The 20,479-nt window shown below is 48.2% G+C and overlaps 1 protein-coding gene and 2 long non-coding RNA genes across 3 annotated transcripts in view; 2 read left to right on the forward strand and 1 right to left on the reverse strand.

Moving 5' to 3' along the window:
• Nucleotides 1–7,844, reverse strand: part of Gata6 (GATA binding protein 6) — a 33,270-nt gene extending 25,426 nt beyond the window's left edge. The window contains exons 1-3 of the mRNA XM_028759516.1: nucleotides 7,569–7,844; nucleotides 5,092–6,245; nucleotides 853–1,019 (exon numbers count right to left, since the gene is read on the reverse strand). Of these exons, the coding sequence (XP_028615349.1) occupies nucleotides 853–1,019; nucleotides 5,092–6,208 (1,284 nt within the window). The 5' untranslated portion in view covers nucleotides 6,209–6,245; nucleotides 7,569–7,844. The remainder of the gene's footprint in view (nucleotides 1–852; nucleotides 1,020–5,091; nucleotides 6,246–7,568) is intronic.
• Nucleotides 7,845–8,684: 840 nt separating this feature from the next.
• LOC114614086 lies at nucleotides 8,685–12,597 on the forward strand. The gene is made up of 4 exons (XR_003710269.1): nucleotides 8,685–9,081; nucleotides 9,511–9,693; nucleotides 11,639–11,870; nucleotides 11,993–12,597. It is a non-coding gene; the product is annotated as an uncharacterized LOC114614086 (long non-coding RNA).
• A 2,701-nt stretch (nucleotides 12,598–15,298) lies between these two features.
• LOC114614087 lies at nucleotides 15,299–20,191 on the forward strand. Its single transcript, XR_003710270.1, has 2 exons — nucleotides 15,299–15,414; nucleotides 19,530–20,191. It is a non-coding gene; the product is annotated as an uncharacterized LOC114614087 (long non-coding RNA).
• Nucleotides 20,192–20,479: the final 288 nt, after the last annotated feature.

Below are 20,479 nucleotides of genomic sequence, written 5' to 3' on the forward strand. Positions count from 1 at the left end.
TCTCTCTCTCTCTCTCTCTCTCTTTCTCTTTTCCTTCATTTCAAGTTTTCTGTGTCCTAACAAATGACTGTATTAGTTTAATCATGGAAAAAAATAAGAATCCCCCAAACCTATCTGAAATATGGTAAATGCTTGAATTGGTGACATTGACAATTTGGGAAGATTTTTACCTTTTCAAGTTCTGTGCCTATCTGCAACAGCCAGATTTCAAAATAACCAATGTTTGAGCAAATAAATCTTCACCATACTCAGGGCAATTTAAAAGGCAGAGGAGTAGGAAGCTAAACCTGGATCTCCAAGGAAGGGCAAACACCCCAAAGAGGTAGGACAAATCAAAGCACTGCAGAACTAGTCTGGCGCTGATTCCAGATCAGAAAAAGAGAGATTTCTTTGGTATCCCACTGGCTGGTGGTCAAGTATTAAAGGAGAGCCTGCTTTCTCCAAACCAGCAAAGAGGACATAAAGCCGACCTTCCTTTGCCACTTTTGCTCTGCAGATGTTACCTGCAACCCCAATTTCTTGGGTATCCATTTTGTATAGTGGCCAAGAATATCTCTTTGAGGTAAAATATATATGTGTGTGCGAAAGAAAGAAAGAAAGAGAGAGAGAGAGAGAGAGAGAGAGAGAGAGAGAGAGAGAGAGAGACCACCGGGCTGAGGGTGCTCAGGAGCAGAGCACTACACTGGCTTGCAGATCTGGTGTGATCCCGGTACAGAGAGCAGAAGGGAAACTGCTTCCAGCTGCGCCTTTCTTTTTGTCTTTTGGGAAGGCCTCTGGTTCTCAACCGGATTCTGACGCGTGCTAGAGGGGACGGGGTGCTGCTGCGAGTCCGCACCCTGCCGCGACACTTACCACGCGCTTCTGTGGCTTGATGAGGGGCCTGCTGAGGCCGTTCATCTTGCTGTAGAGACCGCATGCGTTGCATAGGTAATGACCAGTGCCGTCTCGTCTCCACAGTGGCGTCTGGATGGAGCCGCAGTTCACACACTCGCGACTCTCCGACAGGTCCTCCAACAGATCTGTGGGGAGAGCAAGGACCAGAGGCCCGTGAGGTCGCCAGCCCCATGCACACCATACTTGTCCCAGTCGGGTAGTGAGAAACTGGAGGCGCACCCCCAGGCTCCCCAAGGCGCCAACGCATGGCCTTGGTCGCCCTAGATCCTCTAACCACTATCCCACATTCTGGTGTCCCCGGGGGACCTAATAGAAACCTCAGGGAAGTCAGAGGTCCTAAGAATGACAGGATCTGGGGGTTGGGGGTTAATCAGCTCGGGTTCACTTACCGCTCCTCTGGTCGGTTTTTACAACCGAGACCCATAGTAATTATAAAATGCAACTTGCCAAACGAAAGGGTGCCACATGATATTCACTGACCACTGCCCTCAAATACCGAGGACTCGCTGCCCCTTCCTTGTTACCAAGTAATTTTTAAAGTATTTTCTGTGCTCATAACATTTCCTTCTTATATGCCTTTTCTTCGAGAAAAAAAAGGACAAACCATATTTAAAAAACTGTTCTTAGCACTTATATTAACTAATAATAAATAAGAAAAAAATTTTCTTGGGAAGAGGAAAGGCACATTATTAAGCAGGGAGACTACATTTTATTTTCCATGTCACGAGGATCTAACGCTGAAATGTTCCGATTTCTATCTAAAATCTATTTTAACTGTTTGTTCCCGTCTTTCAGATGTGGTTAGCTTTTAGGATTTGAAATTAACCTAAAGCTTAATTAAAACAAATCCAAAATAATCTTAATTAACAAAAATGATAGCATTTCCTGTTTCTCTGCAAGGAGGCTAATTATAGAGCATATCGATTCTCTAAACTGAGATTCACTGCACCACATACAGACTTTGTAAAATGAGAGCCCTTTCTGCTACGAAGAGTTTGAATGTTCTAATTTGACATTCTTCAAGAAATACTTGAGTCACTTTTTAAATGAATAACTTTACACTTTAGCATTTTATTTGAAGACTACACTGCCAGCAGACAGCACCACCCCTCAACCCCCAAGTTCTGAGTTTCTGTTGACAGTCAGTAATCTAGTAAATATATTTAAATATGGTTTTAGCATTAAAATGCTTATACCGTTAATTCTTACATTACCAAAAAAAAAAGCGTCCTTCATTTCTAGAGTTATGTCTTGAGATTTAAAGGAAACTAACATCTACACAAGTGAGTTCAAAGTTATCCTGGGGACCCTGGAACTTACAACACATCACAAAGATTTATTCTTCTCTGCCCTAAAAGCCACTATTGACCACAGTAATCAGTAAAATACTCAGGACTTCAAGGACACTGAAGTTAAACAAGGCTTTTGCCTTTGTTGTTGACTTTAAAATGTTACCTATCAGAGAGCTCTTCTACTGAAGAGGGGCATTCCCTGGAAACCCTGGCCATAGGTCTGGCCTCCCTCAGGATAGGAACAATAAAAAGACTCCCTGAAAAGACTGTGGATGCCCCCAGGTAAAATATAGTCCTCAGGAGTCCCAAAGGCAAGATTTGAAATCCTAGAAAGTTTATTTTATTTTTATTAAATAAAAATTCTTTAGTTCCTTTTCTGTCTCCCTGCAAGAAGAGCCAGACAGCAATAATTCTAAAATGACAAAAGAAAATAGACTTTAATTATAAAATCTGGTCTGTGCCAGGAGGTTGACACCTCTGTCCTAAGTGGTTCCTTGGGGCACTCCTGGGAAGTGAGAGACTCCAGCCAGGTGTGGCTCCCTGAATGGAGCTCAGCTCTGCTCAGTGGGAGCAAAGGAAGGCCAAGGGGTCGGGCTATGAGGACCCAAGCTCATCTCAGTGTGAACAACTACAAATCCACCCAGCAGTCAAGGAAAGGCCGGACGGAGAGCAGGCATCTTACTGTGCAGGTTGATTAAGTACAGCAATCAAGTTTTAGTCTTGGTGTTTGCTGGAACCACTTACAGGGTCCACATCTAAATGTGGTTTTAAATAATTATTAATATTTTAATAACAATAATTAAATAGCACTGAAATGTTCCAATTTCTATCTAAAATCTATCTTAACTGTTTGTTCCCATCTTTCAGATATGGTTAGCTTTTGGGATTTGAAATTAACCCAAAGCTTAATTAAAAACAAACCCAAAATAATCTTAACTAACAAAAATGATAGCAGGAGGCAGGAAGATGGCTGCAAATTCAAGGTCAGCGAGGGGAACAGGGAGACCCTGGCAGAGATGAGGGAGGGAAAAATCAAGGTAAAGAAACAAGTATGCCTGTGTGATCAAACTTGGGTCTATACTCCTAGCCAATTCTGCCTTAGTTGATTCTTTTCTTAGCAGACTGCAAAATCTGGATATTTCGAATTCCCTTCACTCCAAACCCTCCTTTAAAATATCTGCTTGAGTCTACAGAAGATTTTTCAAACTTTGCAATGCCCAAAAAACCAGAGGTGGGGGGGAGGGTAGGGGAAATCAAGGAAAATATAGGCTAAGTTCAAAGCCAAAAGAATCTTCTATGGTGCCTATTTCTCTCTCAAACAAACGAACCCATTACTGTCAATGTCTAAAGATGGAATTGTCTCTGCACAAGATATCTTCTCAGTCAAATGAGATGGTTAGTGGTTCAAGGCTAGCGTAAAAAGAATTTAGAGGGAATTCAAAGGTATGACAAGAAGCGGGCAGAAATGAGGTAGACTCAAAAGGCCGGCAGCACCCTGCCCCACAAACTCTTTGGGATTCCCTACTCACATCAGACAAAGCTGCACAGCCCAGACATGCTTTCTCGTCCCTTGAAGATTTTTAGTCTCTTGGTCCCCTGGGAGCCAAACATGGTCTTTATGTGGTAGGAAGGGTGACAACCTACCAAGGCTCTATCAAATCCCAAGCTATCAGAACATTCTCAACAGGGTCCTTGCTATACCTGTCTTCCAGTCTGACAGTAAAGGTGTACAAGGGAGGGAGGTGCCTGAAAGCAGCTGGGAAAACTGACTTCTTTACTGAGTAGACCTCTCTGTTACTAGTGAGATGATCAAATCGGGTTCTTCACTTTAAGCCACTGGGTTTTCTAAATACAAACTCAACAACATTCCCTTTCAGTGTAACTAGTCAGAGGCCCTGAAAGAATGTCCCTAAACCTAAGGGTGGAGGGGCTCCCATAATGAGACTTGAAGATTCATGGGAAGGACAGTTTGAGCAAGTGTGCCTCCATTCAAGACTAACTACTGCCCTCAAATAGAAGGCTACATTTTTCCCTTATAGGAACAGTTGTCAAACGGGTGAAACCCTGAGAAGAAGAGACTGATGGATGAACCCCAGGCTCAAAACAGGATGACTGGGGAAAGAAACCATGCTCTGATCATATCTTCCTCTGCTTAAGAGCCACTTTCCAAAATAAGGTCTTTCCAAGGTAGCTGATTGTGTTTCCCCCACTTTACACTTTCAATAGTCTCTGGCACGGAGAATACGAGGCTAGCTTCAGTGAGCTAAACTCTGAAGGTCCCGGCCTGACCAAGTAGAAGCCACATCCCTGAATCCCACCTAGCAGATGCCAAGCCTGAAGGCCCATGGACCACAGATGTCACAGATGACCATGTCCCCTTTGCTGTCACTGCTTGGGGTGGGGGAGTGGGAGGACAGCGATGCTTGTAGACGCCTGAGTCTCAGGGTTTTTGAGTGTCCTATTTAAATACCGAAGGGACGGAGCTCCTCAACTTAGACTGAATTAGAAGAGGCTGAATAGTCCACGTGTCTACCCGATCAACCGCCCAACATTCCAAATCCACCCAGTCCTGAAACCTCACTCACCACTCACCCAAACCAGGGTACAAGCGGAGATCCAGCCCCACATATCTCTCAAACTGAAATGCACGTTTTCTCAATCGCGCCCCGGTCTTCCCTATCCCACTCTGTACACAACCCTTCCCCACGGCCCTGAGATCATAGATGTGCATTCGTTCTCTTTTCTGGACAAGAGTATCCCCACAGCATCGCTCTGAGTCTGCTACTAAGACTCTAAGAAATCTTTGCTGGCCCAGTTGGAGTCTAGTAAATAGCTATTCCACATTGGCTTGTGCCCCAGGGTCCCCGGCCCGCACCCCCACACTGCAGCGCGATCTGATCTTTACCTGCGCTGGGCCCTCGTGGCACAGGGAGCGGAGCTCCGGCGCGGCTTTGTAAGCTGTGGAGCACTGGCGTTTCGAAGGGTCCAGCTGGCCAGGCAGGAGTCAGCGGCGCGCCCATGTAGGGCGAGTAGGTCGGGTGATGGTGGTGGTGGTGGTGGTACGTCCCGTTCAACGGCCGCGCTGCGGACAGCGAGCTGTACTGGTGCTCCCGGCCACCCATGGCCGCCAGGCTGCCGCCACCGCCACTCACGCTGCCCGCGCCCGCGCCGCCCGCAGCCACGTAGCCCCCGGGGTCCCGCGCGGCCCCGTTGGCCATGGGCGGGCTGGGCGAGTAGGGGAAGCGTGCAGAGGCGTGGGCCGTGGCCGATCCCGCACCTCCCGGTCCGGCCGTGCTGCCGCCGGCTGCGCCACCTCCGCCATACGGGGGGCTGTCGGCGGAGGCCTGGGGCCAGCCCGGGTGGGCGCCCGCGCCTCCCGCGTGATTGCTGGGCCCGCTGCCCGCCCCCTGCAGGTAGGGCAAACCGGGCAACATGGAGCCCACGCGCGTGGTGGGCACGTAGACCGGGGAACTGGCCGCCGCGGCCGCCGCGGCCGCCGCCGCTGCGGAGTGCACGAAGCCGCCGGACGCGCCGTCGTAAGCGGCGGGCCCCTGGCTGGACAGGGCGGCGAGCGTCTGGTACATTTCCTCCGGCTGCTCGGTGGCGAAGGGGCTCAGCTTGGCGCCCCGACTGGACCACAGCAGCTTGCTGGCGGTCGCCGCCTGATCGAGGTCAGTGAAGAGCAACAGGTCCTCCCAAGTCGACAGGGCGCTCCCGGGGCCAGCGACCCCGGGAGCCGCAGCTCCGTGGGCAGTGGCGAAGGGATGCGAGGCGTAGGGGCTGAGTAAGAGCGAGCGGCCCGGAGGTCCCGCCACCGCCTCGGTGTCGAGCTGCGGCGTCCTGCAGTTGCTGGCGCCGCAGGGACCGCGATCCCCGCCCCGGGAGCAGGAGGAGGACGAGGACGAGGTGGGGGAAAGCGGTGAGGAGGGCTCCCGAGCTGGAAAGGGACCCGAGTCGCCAGCGTCCGCAGCAGCAGCCCCGAAACGCTTCGGCAGGCACCAGCCGCCGTCAGTCAAGGCCATCCACTGTCCGGCGCTGCTCCAACCTGACTTTTGGTTCCTAGGGTGGGATTGAGGAACAAGACGGGAAGACAGATAAAGTGGACTTACTAAAAGGGTAGACTGTCTACAAACATACTTCACTCCCTCACCCACCCCTCTCCTAGTTTAGGGCATTCCTTAAATATTCCCGCTTCTGTCCCTGCTTGAGGGGTTAGAAAACAGCAATTGAAATCCGTGCAGCAGCCAGGGGATCCTGGATAACTAGGGTGCCCTCCTCCATCACCCAGGACATGTGTCACTGAGCCCTCCTATCCCACCCCCACTCCCCACCCCCAGCATCCATCCTCTGCAAAGCATGCCAGATCCCAAGAGTGACCTCGAAACCGGCCGAGGTTTTTCCTTCTGTCTCAGATTGGCTAACTCTGAGCCGGTGACACGAAAGAATTTAATGTGTGTCAATGCTGTCTCACTCTGACTCCTAGTAGGTGACCCTTTCTTGGAATGCCTCAGTGAGAGAGTTCCGCGCGTGGAAATAGCTAGAAAAGACAACCTGTCCCCGAAAACGAAACCGCCGCTTTTTCTCGGAGCTTTCCAGACCTCGCTGACCAGACCCAACGCGAGCTCCAAAAAAAGTTTCCCAGCCCAGAGAAAGTGGGATGCCAGGAAAGGCATAAAGACCTAAGAAATAGTGCAGGAAACCCACTCGTCAAAACCTCATGTCCAACCGCGTCCAGGCCAGCCGCATACCTTAAACACAGACCGCCTTACAACCACCAGTGCGCGCATTCAGGCCAGCCCGGTTATCCCCGGCCCACCCCATGGTCAACCCCAGCGGGGAAAGGCCAGATCGTTCTGGAATTGGACATAGTAGGGTGGAGCAGAGCGCAGAGAAAAGGGGGGCGGGGGAACGCACGAGGGTAGGGGGATGAGACCGCCCCAGAGCCGAGGCCACCCCAAAGAGGAGAGCAGGAAGAATGACAGGGAGACTTGGAGAGGGTAGGGAGCCAGGCAGGCCTCCACCGGACTGCTTTTCCAAATCGCTCAGGCTCATCGGAGATAACCACACTAAAATTAATGCCCACACACAGACCCGGGCAAGATAGTAAGAAAGAAGTTTCTCTGCCCACTGGATACCCGCTCCCGCCCCTTGGCGCTGTGATAACTCCGAGATAAGCTGCGGGTAGATAAGCAATAGGGGGCGGGGGAGGCTGGTCCGGAGTATCCCGGGAACCTTGGAGTCCCTGCAATCCTCTAGAGCGAAGGAGGGGACACCCTTGGAACCGATCACAGCCAGGGAAAGGCCAGAGAGCTGGAGGCCCAAGGGGACGTGACTGGTAGGGTTGGAAGGGAGAAGAGGGGACAAAGGAGGAAGCAGCCGAACCTCGGGCGAGCGACGTGCGTGAAGAACAGCCGAGGGTGCTCCGGGGCTCGGAGAGAGGCGGAGGGCGCCGGCGGGAGAGCGAGAGTCCGGGGTCTGCTGGTCGCTGCTGGTGAATAAAAAGGAGAGAGGAGGCGCCTCTTACTGCTCTGCCGGAAAACTGCAGCCTGCGCTCCTGATTGGACTCACCGAGCCCTAAACAAACAGCGCTCGCAGAAGGGTGCCAGGCTGTGGGTCGGAACTGCTCTCTACAAGCTGCTGGGTGCGGAGGTGAAGAGAAGGAGGAGGGATCCAGGGGAGGAGAAAAAAGCGGGTGGGGAGGAGGCGGGGAGGGGGAGGGGAGTGCTCAGCCCTTGCGGACAATAAGAGCTAGGCAGCCTTCGGGCGTGGACTGAGCTGCTAGCCGGTCCTCAGAGTGGAGGCGAGTCCACCCTTGAGGCGCCCAGCTAGAGGACACCAAGGGAGTGGAAGGGGCAACAGCATGCCTGACCTGGCAAGCAACTCATGTTCATCCAGCGCTGGAACACATCCCCGGGTCCCCAGTTACACACACACGCACACACACATACACACACACACACACACACACACACACACGTCACACCCGGGGCAGAAAGGGGGAGGGAAACTTGGCTCGGGAGGAGCTGGATATTCAATAGACCCCGCTGACCGCCGCCTCAAAGGGAGGGGCTCGCCACCTCCTGGGTCAGGGCGCCCCCAAAGTCAGTGAGGGAAAAAATGCCCAACTGGCCCTCCCAGCTCCTTCTTACAAACTAAGCCCCCGCCCACGCCCCTGCCGCCCCCATGCAGTTGCTTGTAACTGACCTTAAACTTTCCCGACCCTATTTCGGGATGCTCAGGTCTTGGGGAGTGGTTTGGTGTCCTACAATCTGGGAAAGGTGCTCTTGTGTATCCCCTACCTCGCCCCTGCTCTTAAAATATATACTAAATTCCTGGGAGGTTTTGTAGAGTTCAGGACGACATTCCCCAGCTAACCTTTGGGTTGTGGTGTACCGAAAGGTTGAATCTATGAGGTGCTGGGGACAGTCATGAATGAAAAACACTGCGGTGTCCAAGGACGCTAGTTTGGTTGTCGCGTTCACACTGAGATTTCTCTGGACTTCAGATCAATCAAAGATAACGCGTTGAGAGGAGCGGGGGTACCTTGCTTGGACCCAGAAAGAAATACTATTTCTCCACCCCCAATCACACACACACACCCCTTAGTCGCTCCCTCCAAATGGTTATCACAACTGAGTACAAACTGATAGGGTTCTTAGCGGGCCAAGGACTGGAAATGAACACTGGCGGGGTTATCAGTGCCGGTCTGTCAGCAGCGCTGACTGGAAAGTCTCTAACTGCTTGTCCCAGGCAGCAGCAGTGATATACGTCTTATTCCTTCGGACTCACAAAAAGGATTTCTTCTTCTGACAAGTTGGACACCGGAAGGCTTCGGGAAGGGAATTGCACAGGAGAAACACTCTTGTGGGAGTGGATTTTCACACGCACACCCCAGGTAAATTAAAGTAAATGTTTCCTATAGATCTTCCTGCATTTGAACTTTGTTGTTGTTGTTGTTTTAGGTTTTTTTTGATATCTATTTTTATTGTTTTTCCAATTGGAGAAAGGAGAGGGATCCAAGCAGATAGAAACATGAATACATAGGTGTTCTATAAGACACGAAAGACCTCTACGAAAGGGTTCTTTCCTTGAACTGTACCTGTGAGCTGCGGAAGAAGGGAAAAGGACTTACTGGGGAGGGAGAGGGGGCCTCCGAATCCAGGAAGTTAGCAAGAATTCTCCTGTTTTCATTCCTCACTGTAAATCGCTGCCAAATACTTGTGATTTTTAACCCTGCTACCGAGACGGCCTATAAACCGTCACTGCCTAACTGCGTCACTTTTACCACGTTCCTTTTTGCCTCCCCTGGTCACTGTGGCTTCAGCGTGGCTGCCTTTCTGAAAGGCTGAAAGTAGAAAACTCTGGAATGGAAAGACTTCCGGATAGAGCAGGATTCGAAGGCTTTAAATTTTAACCCGAGTTCGATCGAAAGTTACTACCACAAGAGACTGGCACGGGCCGGCCTGATTCCCACCACGGCTCCCAGCGGCTTGCTTTGCGTTGTCCGGTAAGTTCCAACCAAATTTTTAAGCGGGTTGGGTTCTGCGAAGTTCATTTGTAAGCAATTCATTAAAACTTCGGACATCGTTTTTTATTTGAGTCCAATTTTCTGAAATAATGTCTCCAGTTTGCTCTTAAATGCAATTTTTACAGTTCGTTTTTGCTAATAAAATGGCAAATGACTTGGCTAACTAAGTTTGGCGTCCTGGCTGTGAACGGCCTTCAAGGCTGAGGGAGATCGAGCTCTGACCGCGACCTGGTTCCTCTCCTGTGCTTTCGTTGTTGGCTTTTTCGTTTTGTTTTGTTTTGTTTTGTTTTGTTTTGTTTTGTTTTTAAGTTCGGGGAGTTATCCTGCATAAATTTCAATAGCAAACAATAGCAAACCCCTACTGATCTTGCTTTCCCGCAGCTAGGCATCAGACACACTAGCCCCGGCGCCTCTGGGACAGAGGTGAGGAGCTCGACCCATATTGACAGATTCATCAACATTTGGGCCCTAGCGGTTCGGGAAGGGACCTATAATTTTACCCTCCACATTCCCAATCATTTTAGTCGTGCCTCCAACCACAAGAAAAAGGATAGATCATTGTTTTTCCTTTCAGGGTCACAAAATTCACCTTTAAATTATTTTTAAAGGCTGGTTTTCCGAAAGAGAAATAGATTGGAGAGAGATTTTTTTTCTATCTCAGTTAATGTAAAAAATAAAATTGTCTAACCTGTCCGGTTGACAAAGACAAAAACCTAGGCTGCCTGCAGACTCTAATTTGCTTCCCCCCCCCCACCCGACTCACGGACTCTGGCGAAGACACCCCAGCCCAGCAGCAAAGACACATTTCAAAGCCCTCCCCCACCGGCCTCAGGCTGGACTCTCCCGGGAAAAGGAAGCCAGCAGAATCCGGAGTGCCCAGGGAAACACCAAACTAGGGGAGCCTCAAGATGGAGATGGTCCCCATCATGCCCCAGATAGCGCCTTGAAGTTTCTTTCTTAGTGTTTTTCTTTTGTTTTGTTTCTCTTTCTTTTCAACTCCTTTTCTCTTGTCCCTCCTCTTGTCTTCTCCCACCGGGCTTTGCTAGTCTTGACTGGAATCCTTTCGCTCAGAACCATTTAGGCCCAAGGAGCAGGCCCTCCAAACAGAATCTTCTTCCTACGCCCCGAAAGAAGTCTGGCTCTGAGGCGCAACCTGTCCCCCTATGCTCATTTATTTGGTCCGGGCCACACCACCACTCGCCTTTTAAATCTAGCCCGAACGCGGCAGCCAATAGGGCAGGGGGCGGGGGCTCTGTAGCTGAAGCGGAAGAGGTGTTTGGGGACTCGATGGCGCGAGGCTTCCGGGGGGGGGGGGGCAGATGCGTGTCGCTATACATTGTTGGCCTTGCAAACTCAGCTGTCATTTCACGAAGCTTCTATCTGCTCCAACGTGGATTCAAAAGTGGGACAAGGGATGTAGATACATACACATATAACTTCTGTGTTAAACATAGTTCGAACTTTAGTTTTAAAATGTTACACTAGGGCTATAGCTCACTGGTGAACTGCTTAATGTTCAAGGATGTTGATTCGAGTCCCACGTACTAAATAAAAGGAAACACACATTTATAAAGCCTAGTCGATTACATCACATTTCTTACTGTCTTAGGGACTGTTCACTCAACGATACGGTCCCCTTGGCTTCTTGATTTTCCCCAATGTCCCAGTCCAGTAGAGGAGTGTGAATAGCGTGTGCCCCCACTCGGAACGCTAGCCCAGCCATCAACCAGAGTACTCTCTTTTCCCTCCCCTTCTCTCTCCCTTCGTGATGTGTCCTTCTTTTTTTTTTTCTTTTTACCTCACTTCTTCCCTTCCTCCGTTTTATTCTTATTTTCCTATAAACAAACAAAACCGCTCCAGACGTGATCAGGTGACGGCGGAAGAGCGAAGGTCGACACAATTCTCAGAGTTCTCTTTCTGCCAGGCCTCAGGCTACAGGGCTAATACACCGGTCCCGGGCGGCGGGCGGCGAGAATCAAGCGACACGCCGGACCCGACCCTGCCCCTGCGGTCACGCGCGTTTGCAGCCTCTGGTGACCCTGGCCGGCAGCCTCCAGCTCAGCGCAGAGGTGGGCTCGCGGCTACCCGAGAGGTCATTGAGGTGGCATCTCTGTCCGCGCGCTGTTTACGTGACTTAATGTACTTCTTACGCGGCGGTAAGTCGCAGCTGCGATAAGGGGGTGGCCCGGGAAGGTCGCCGTAAAAGCCCAACGCTGGGCGCCAGCGGCCCACCCTCAGCCATTAACCTTTTTACTTTCTTCTTTCCTCTCTTTTAAAGCTTGTTATCTAGGCCACCCAATGACCGACGAAAGATCTTCCCTCCCCACGCCTCCCATAGCCGTTTTAAACCAAATAAATTTAGCTATTAAGGGCCAAGATGTCTGACAAAAGATCCGAAAGGTGTCTCTCTGGGATCCCTTAAAGAAGCGGAGAAGCTGGCGGCTCTCCACCATCCCGATAAAGAAATTCCACGCCGGCGCCGGCCTCCCTTTGCAGCCTGCTTGTGTCCGACACCCTGAAATCGCCACCTCAAAGGTCCTTTGCGACCTGTGACTGCAATTGAGGCATTGTCTCCGGGTCTCCTGGCCTGGGGATGCTTGGGCATTGGAACTAACCCTAACCCTAACCCAGAAGCTGTAGGACCTAAAGCATTCCTGCCAGGCCTGCAAAAGAACCAAGATCAATGAAACAAGCCCAAAGTGCCATTTAAATTTGCCCCCCCCCCTTCCTTTGAGATAAAGCCTTCTATTATGTATGACAAGCTGGCCTGGAGCTCCAGATCCTCAAGGCTCAGGCCTGTAGAGCATTGATTGGAATTACAAATGTTTGTAGCCTTGTCCTACTGTTGTTTTTTCTAATATTAAGAAAGACAAAAGCAAATCATACCTGTCTACCTTTCCCATGGTTCATTTTAGGATCAGAGAAGCACCCCATATCTCCTGGGGGTCATGAGCAAAACGAGTGAACCCCTGGCAAATGTGATAGACCTGTGTCCCGGGACTGAACCCAGAAAGGGTGTAGACTCTCGAAGGTTAGTTTGGTCAAACGCAGGATTTAGAATCTCCATTATTAATTACAGCTGGCATGGCTACTTGAAGCCCAGGGCTGTGTGTCAGCCAAAGCCACCGCTTCCCTCTCAACCGCTGACTCAGGACTCTGAGAGTCCTGGGGAAAGGGGATGACCAAAGGGTCAGATAATGATTTGATGGTTTTGCTGCTTGGAAGTGGAAAGAGCTGAGAGGGCAGGAAGCAAGGGTGAGGTCCCCAGGTCCTGGTGGGTAGGACCTCTGCTTTGCTGTTCCCTCAGTCTACTCTCTGGCAGACACTGGACTCATTTCCAAAAGGCAGTCCAGGCTCTCCTGTCACCTTATGCTGGGGTGTGAACTTACACCCCTTTTCCTAGTCCTTCTAAATACTTTACTTTCCAAACACCCTCCTTGTGTAGCCTTGCCCTCTAAGGCAGCCTCTGAAGGAGGAGACAAGGAAGCCTCAGAAAGAAAAGGGACTTTCTGCTTCATAGGTGGACTAGAACTGAGGTCCCCTTGGATAAGGAAGCAGCTGAGAGCACAGGTACAATGAATTCTGGGATCTGGAACCCTTCTGCCCCAAACCTGTGTCCCTCAGAGCCCTTCCTCCCCATTAAGTAGCATTTGCCCTTTTCTTTCCCTTCTTTTTTTCCTACTTCTTTCCTTCCTTCCCTCCTTCCTTCCTTCCTTCCTTCCTTCCTTTTTTTAAAGGCCAGGAAGGGATTGATAAAGTAGGGGGAAAGAAAAAAAAATAAGGAAAGGAAACAGAAAAATGAGTTTTTGAGAGATGTGCTAAGTTATAGATGCTGTCTTTAAGTCCAGGAGATGGTAGTGACCAAGAAAAGAAAACTCAGAAACATGAGTTCTCTATTTAGCTATGCTGCAAATACTTAGAGTTAGGACCAAAAGGTTTGCCTGCCACTGTACAGCCCTCCAGCTTCCTGTCACTCAACAACATACTCAACAGAGTATGTCCTGAGTATGTACTGCAGGAGAAAAAGCAGGAGAGGCAGCTCCAAGCTTGCAAGTGTTTACAGTCTAGGGGGTTGGCACCTCTTGTAGAGCCATAGGCAGCTTTGTGGAAGGAGCTAAGGGAAGCTTGGTCTTCTTTGAAAGGGGTGTAGATTGCAGTTGTCTTCCAGGCTGTGAAGTGGTTTTAGAAAGGTGACAGCTCCTCTAGCTTAAATGCTGAGGGCATTCGTGAGACCACTGGGCCAGCCCAGAACCTGGGGCTACTAAGCCATCTCCTAATACCTCCATCTGTTTTCTGTGTGAGGAAGGCAAGTCACCCAACTTCTCTGTTCCAGTTCCCTCTTCTGTAAAACAGAGCTTTAAAAAACCAAGGCAAGGTATCCTGACTATGCGTGTATTCACTGTTCTCAAAGCTGGGGCAGCACTGTGAGTCTCAGACCAGCCAAGACTACACAGTGGACAAGACGACTCAAAGAGAAACAATATTTCCTGACAGGACAAAACCAATGACCTCCACTCATGAGCTGTGGCATATGTGCATGTGTAAGCACATACACTCACAAGTGTAATTTAAAAATTAAAGAAAGTCTAGAAGAAAAGCAGGAAAAAGAAAGAAGAAAGGAAGAGGAAAAGAAAAGGAAAAGAAAAGAAAAGGAAGAGGAAAGAAAAGAAGGAGGGAGAAAGGGAGCGACTCCCTTATGGGATCATTGTGAGATCTTGGTAGGAATGCTTGTGCATGGTAAGGTCTATGAATTATTACTGACACCCTCACATACACTGCACAAAATTCCAACTTCGCATGTGACCTAACCACCCCTGTACTAAATGAATTCCCAGAAAAGCACTCCCATTTGACTTGGGGGGCTGTTTTGAGCCCTCTGTGTACCAACACCAGGTCTTTATTTATTGCATTATGGTAGGGAAGAAGGTGGGGGTGAGACAAACATAGGTCCTTTGCTGGCTTTTGGTGCCTTTGAAGAGGAAACATTCCTGTTCTCCCCTTTGCAAATGCAAGCAGCAGACTCCAACATCTTCTGCAGAACCAAGATAGCAATCTTGAAGCTTCTTAAAAAAAAAAAAAAAGACAATCCCAGTCCCCTACAGCAGCACTCCCTGCCAACTCCAACCTAGAGACAGATAGAAGGGAATTAAGCACACAGCCATTAAGAAGGGCAACCTAGGAGACTGGCGCTAGATATTAGGGGCTTAGAAGAATTGATTTAAATTGGTTTACACATAACCAACCCTGTACTTCTCTCAAGATTTTTTACCTTTCAGTTAGTACTGTAGATTTGCCCCAGTTTGATTTTTGATTTTTCATTGTTCTTTCCTCTCTCTCTCTCTCTCTCTCTCTCTCTCTCTCTCTTCTCTTCTCTTCTCTTCTCTTCTCTTTCTCTCTCTTTCTCTCTCTTCTCTCTCTCTCTCCACCTCCTCCAACACCTTTTATTTTTCTTTATTTAGGGCTATTGGAAACCAGGGCCTCCTGCATATGCTAGGAGCACTGACTGCTCTGCCAGAGGTCCTGAGTTCAATTCCCAGCAACCACATGGCGGCTCACAACCATCTTTAATGGGATCTGATGCACTCTTCTAGTATGTGTCTGAAGACAGCTGCAGTGTACTCATATAAATTAAAAAATAAATAAATCTAAAAAAAAAAAAAAGACTGTGAAAGAGATGCACAGAGGCAGAGCCCACAGTGGGTAAGTATCCCTCTCCCTGTCTGCAGGCTGCTGGCCCCATGTGGGCCCAGAGACTGCTTTCTTTTGGTCTTTGACAGCCCAGATCTTCTCTCGGTTTGATTTACTGAGTGCTGTCATTTCTCTGCTCTTTACTTTCACAATCACACATTCAAACCTGATAAAGTTCAAGACCCTGCACTGAGTGCTTACAGCTTCCCAAGACTGACAGTTCTGCCCGCCACCCCAGCCAGCTGAGGCTGATTGAATCCTCGTGGACAGAAGCCTCTGGGGATCAGAAGCGGTAGCTAGTCCAAGGGGACAGGGAATGCCCTGGCCCCTCTGCTATTCCAGCAGACCTCAGGGAAATGAAAGATGTGAGCTTCCACTTGCAGAGCTGGTTTAGATGGGCTGCAAACTCTTAGACAGCTGCCTGAGAGCTGGGTCTCCTAAATCTACTGAACAGCAATGGACTCGAAGCCGAGACACTTAACCCCGAGGTGCCTCAGTTGCTCTGTCCATAAAATGATAAAAATATTGCTTCACACAAACACTCATCATGGACTAATGACCAGGGTCCTACTTGTCACATGTCATCCTATAGGCTCCTTGGAGACAGGCATGCATATATCTGGCCTGGCTCTTCAGTTCCTGTCAGGTTCAATACAAATTTAGATGTTAATCTAAACACTACACTAGTGAGCTAAACAAAAAGAATGATTTGTCTCCAAAGGCCAAACAGTTAGCTTAGACTCAGGTTTCCAGACCACCGAAATGTCTTCTGATGGAAGACGCTTTCTAAATACCATTTTCTGCCCATGAATATAAGTGAGCAAAACCAGGGAACATAAACTAAAAGTGGTAACCGAGGATGGAAACCTTTTATTCTTAGCATGGATAGTGTGAGGGCATTGTAATCACTAAGCATCATTCCTTTATTGCCCAAATTCATGTTTTCATTTCTCTTAAAAGGTATCAGAATTGTCTAGTGTGGGGGAGTAGCCTAGTGATGGCGTGCGTGCCTAGCAGGCTCCGCCCTTAGTCTAATGCCTGGCATCACAAAACAAATAAGTACATCTGATGTAAAGTAATTATGACAGCAGCAACTCAAGTAGGGGGCTGGCAATTTGAGTGTTCTCACCATGGTGGTTGGGCCCCAAAGAGCTCACAGAATCTGAAATCTCTCTGAGGAAGATCATGTCCAACAATACGAAAGCCCTTAAGCAAAGAAGGCCAGAAGCCCAGGGCCAAAGCACTTAAGATTCAGCAACTTGTCATTCCATGTGTCTCACAACACAAGCTCTGAAGGAACAGTTCACTGACACAAACATGGGGGAGCAGGTGGGACATGACAAACTGTTGGTCAAGAGAATGAAGGAGGACAAAGAACCCTGGGAAGAGATTGCCAGAGTCACCAGCTGTCCTCGCTGAGTTTAGACTTCCAAGCCTGAGTCCAGGTAAAAATAAGTCTTTAAGAGGAACAAATAATCAAACCCTAGGAGAAAAAAGTTGGCTAAATTGTGGCAGATACCAGTAATTCCCATGACTCAAGAGAGGCAGAGGCAGAGGGATCACTAGAAATCTGTGATCAGCCTGCTTTACATAGGACTAGGCCAACTAGGATTATTTAGAGAGACCCTTTCTCTTTGGTTTGGTTTGGTTTGGTTTTTAGAGACAAGGATTCTCTGTGTAATCTCAGGCTGTCCTGGAACTCACTCTGTAGACAAGGCTGGCAGAAAACTCAGAGATCTACGTGCCTCTGCCTCCCAAGTGCTGGGATTAAAGCCATCACCCAACAGGCCTATGAACTTTTTTTGTTTGTTTGTTTGTTTTTGTTTTTTCGAGACAGGGTTTCTCTGTGTAGCCCTGGCTGTCCTGGAACTCACTCTGTAGACCAGGGTGGCCTCGAACTCAGAAATCCACCTGCCTCTGCCTCCCAAGTGCTGGGATTAAAGGCGTGCGCCACCACCGCCTGGCCAGGCCTATGAACTTAAAAAGGTATAATTTGTCTCTCTAACTCTCATGGCCTAAAGAAAACTAAATAACAAAGGGGCAACCATAGTAACCCTACTAAAACGTCAGCACAGTTGTCTGCTGCTGTGCTCAGAAGGCACTTTGTATCTGGGAGAGATGGTGGCAGTAAAGTATTATATATCATATAACATAACATATAAATTCCAGTACTTAGGAGATAGAGGCAGATCCATGTGTAGCCAGTTAGAGGCCAGCAATGGCTACTTGAGACCCTGCCTTAAAAAAATGGAAAACCTGGGGCTGGAGAGATGGCTCATCGGTTAAGAGCACTGACTGCTCTTCCAGAGGTCCTGAGTTCAAATCCCAGCAACCACATGGTGGCTCACAACCATCCGTAATGAGATTGGATGCCCTATTCTGGTGTGTCCGAAGACAGCGACAGTGTACTCATAAATAAAATAAATAAATAAATCTTTAAAAAAAAAATGGAAAACCAAGGCAGGGCAGCAATGGTGAACACCATTAATTCCAGCACTTAGGAGGCAGAGGCAGGGGGATCTCTGTGAGTATGGGGCCAGACTGGTTAACATAGTGAGTTCCAGGATAGCTGGGACTGTATAGTAAGATCCTGTCTCAATTAAACAACAACAGTGAAAACAGGGCTGGAGCAATGACTCAGCAGTTAAGAGCACTGGCTGTCTTGCTGAGAGGTCCCAGGTTTGGTTCCTAGCACCCATATGATGGTTCACAACCATCTAACTTCATCCCATCCCAGGGGATCTGACATCCTCTTCTAGCCTTTGTGGTACTTTATGCATGTGGTGCATAGCCTATAGATATACAATGCACATAAAATAAGAATAGATGAATCTTTCTTGGAAAGAAGATCAAAACAGAGCCAGAAGGCACACTTTAGCTCTCTAGTCAGCAGACACCATTTGTGTATTACAAAGTTGTTTCTTTCTGACCATAGTTCTGGCCTCTGTGGAAGGACCAAGGATAGGCTGATATCAAATGACTTCTCCTGGCAAATCCTAAGTCAGATTACTACTCTGTTTATGGTACCACAATTAAAGGCATGTAATTATCCAACAAAAACAGTATAAATGTTACACCATTTATAAAGCAGTACATAGCTAAAGTCTAGCCAAAACCACAGTGTAGATCCACAAATAAAGCAAGCTGTCGGCCTTCAAGTTTCTTTCTCTCAATTTTTTTTTTCTGTTGTTGCTTTTTCAACACAGAGTTTCTCTGTGTAGCCCTGGCTGTCCTGGAACTCACTCTGTAGACCAAGCTGGCCTCAAACTCAGAGATCCACCTCTGCTTCCTGAGTCACCAGCCCTGCTCAGCCTTCAAATTTCAAAGGCCTTCTCAGTGTCAAGAGTTCAGCATGTACAGAGCCTCTGTAGAAATGGCAGGGTGAAAAAACAGGAGCCCACGTGAGTCAGCCACTGAGTCATGAGTTCAAATACAAGAGACACATAGAAAGTTTACTGTCTTCTTGGGCTGTGAGCTCTTATACAAACCCCTCCATAACACTGCTTGCCTCATTTGTTCAGTGTACCCAGTACACTGTTTGAACTGTTTGGCAGAAAAAAAATGATGAAATTCTACTTTAGGCTACTTATGGGGTAATGAAGCAAGAAAAAGAGGATGTCAAGGGCTCAGAGACTTGAGTGAGGGAAGTTGATTAAAGGCAGGATGAGAACACATGAGACAAAGCCTTTGAGAGGGTACAATGTAACCTACTAGGGGTCACTGAAGGCCATAAATATCCTGATCTGTGGATGAGCATCTGCAATCTCAGTACCTGGGATTTCTGAAGCAAGAGGAGTGTTCAAGGTCAATCTGGACTACATATAACAAAGCCAAAAATCCTTCATCAATGGGTGGTTGTGGCAGTTCAGCAATTAAAGGTGGTATAAACCACCTTTATACCAAGCTGAATGTTTTAGTCAGTATTGTCTAAGGAAACAGAACTAACAGAATGAAGACAGATATGTAGATGTGCATATATATTATGAATTATTATATAACATTATATAATAATAAATGATTTATTAGAATGACTTACAGAATATCATCTAAGTAGTCCAACCATGGATATGTCATACTGCAGCAGTTGAGAACCTGGTAATAGTTCACAATACTGGATGTCTCCACAGTCTCAATCTGGCACCAAAAACTTGGAGGATTCCTGAAGAACTTCTGTCCCTAAATGTACGCTGGAAGCCTAAAGAAGGTGGCTCTAATATCAGCCCAGAATGCAGTAAGAACAGGAGATGGGCTTGCCTACTGGCATGCAAAGCAGGACTTCCTTCTTTCACAGCCTCTGACCATCTGGGCTGCAACCAACGAAAAGACACTGCCCACATTTGTGGATTTGTTGTTGTCTTTACCTTGCTTTTTCAGGACAGGGTTTCTCTGTATAGCCCTGGATGTCCTGGAACTCTCTATACAGACCAGGCTGGCCTTGAACTCAGAGATCTGCCTCCCTCTGCCTCCTGAGCGCTAGAATTAAAGGCTTATGCCACCACACCCTGCTGATACTGCCCACTTTTAGGAAACATCTTTCTGCTTCAAATGATCAGATCAGGAAAAGTCTTTTGCAAGAGTGCCAGAGGTTTGTATTGTTCCAGATCCAATCAAGTTGACAAATAAGACCTGAGCTCCACCCCTGGGACCACCACAGCAGAAAGATGAACGGGCTCCAACAAGTTTTCCTCTGACCTCCGTAGGAACCTTATGGTACATGCTTGGGGGTATATACTTAAGTGCTTGTGCACACACAAAATGGATATATTAAAAAGGATTTTAAAAACCGTGATCCAGTGCTGCTCTGAGAAGGTGTGGTGATGTACTCCATGTGATTTTAAACCTTGGAGGATTTGTGAATAGAAGCAAGAGGATCAGCTCAAAGGTTGTTCTTGGCTATAATATACTGAGTTTGAGGCCAACCTAATCTCTATGAAGCTAATCAATCAACTAACCAATAAATCAATCAATAAAAGAAATGAGGTTATGAGACTTTGAGTATCAGCAGATTGTTACACTATAAAATTTATTATCCAAGCACAGTGGGACACGCCTTTAGTCCTGGCACTCTGGAGGCAGA

Source organism: Grammomys surdaster, unplaced genomic scaffold (assembly GCF_004785775.1).
Source record: "Grammomys surdaster isolate TR1022 unplaced genomic scaffold, NIH_TR_1.0 126298, whole genome shotgun sequence".
Classification (NCBI taxonomy): domain Eukaryota; kingdom Metazoa; phylum Chordata; class Mammalia; order Rodentia; family Muridae; genus Grammomys; species Grammomys surdaster.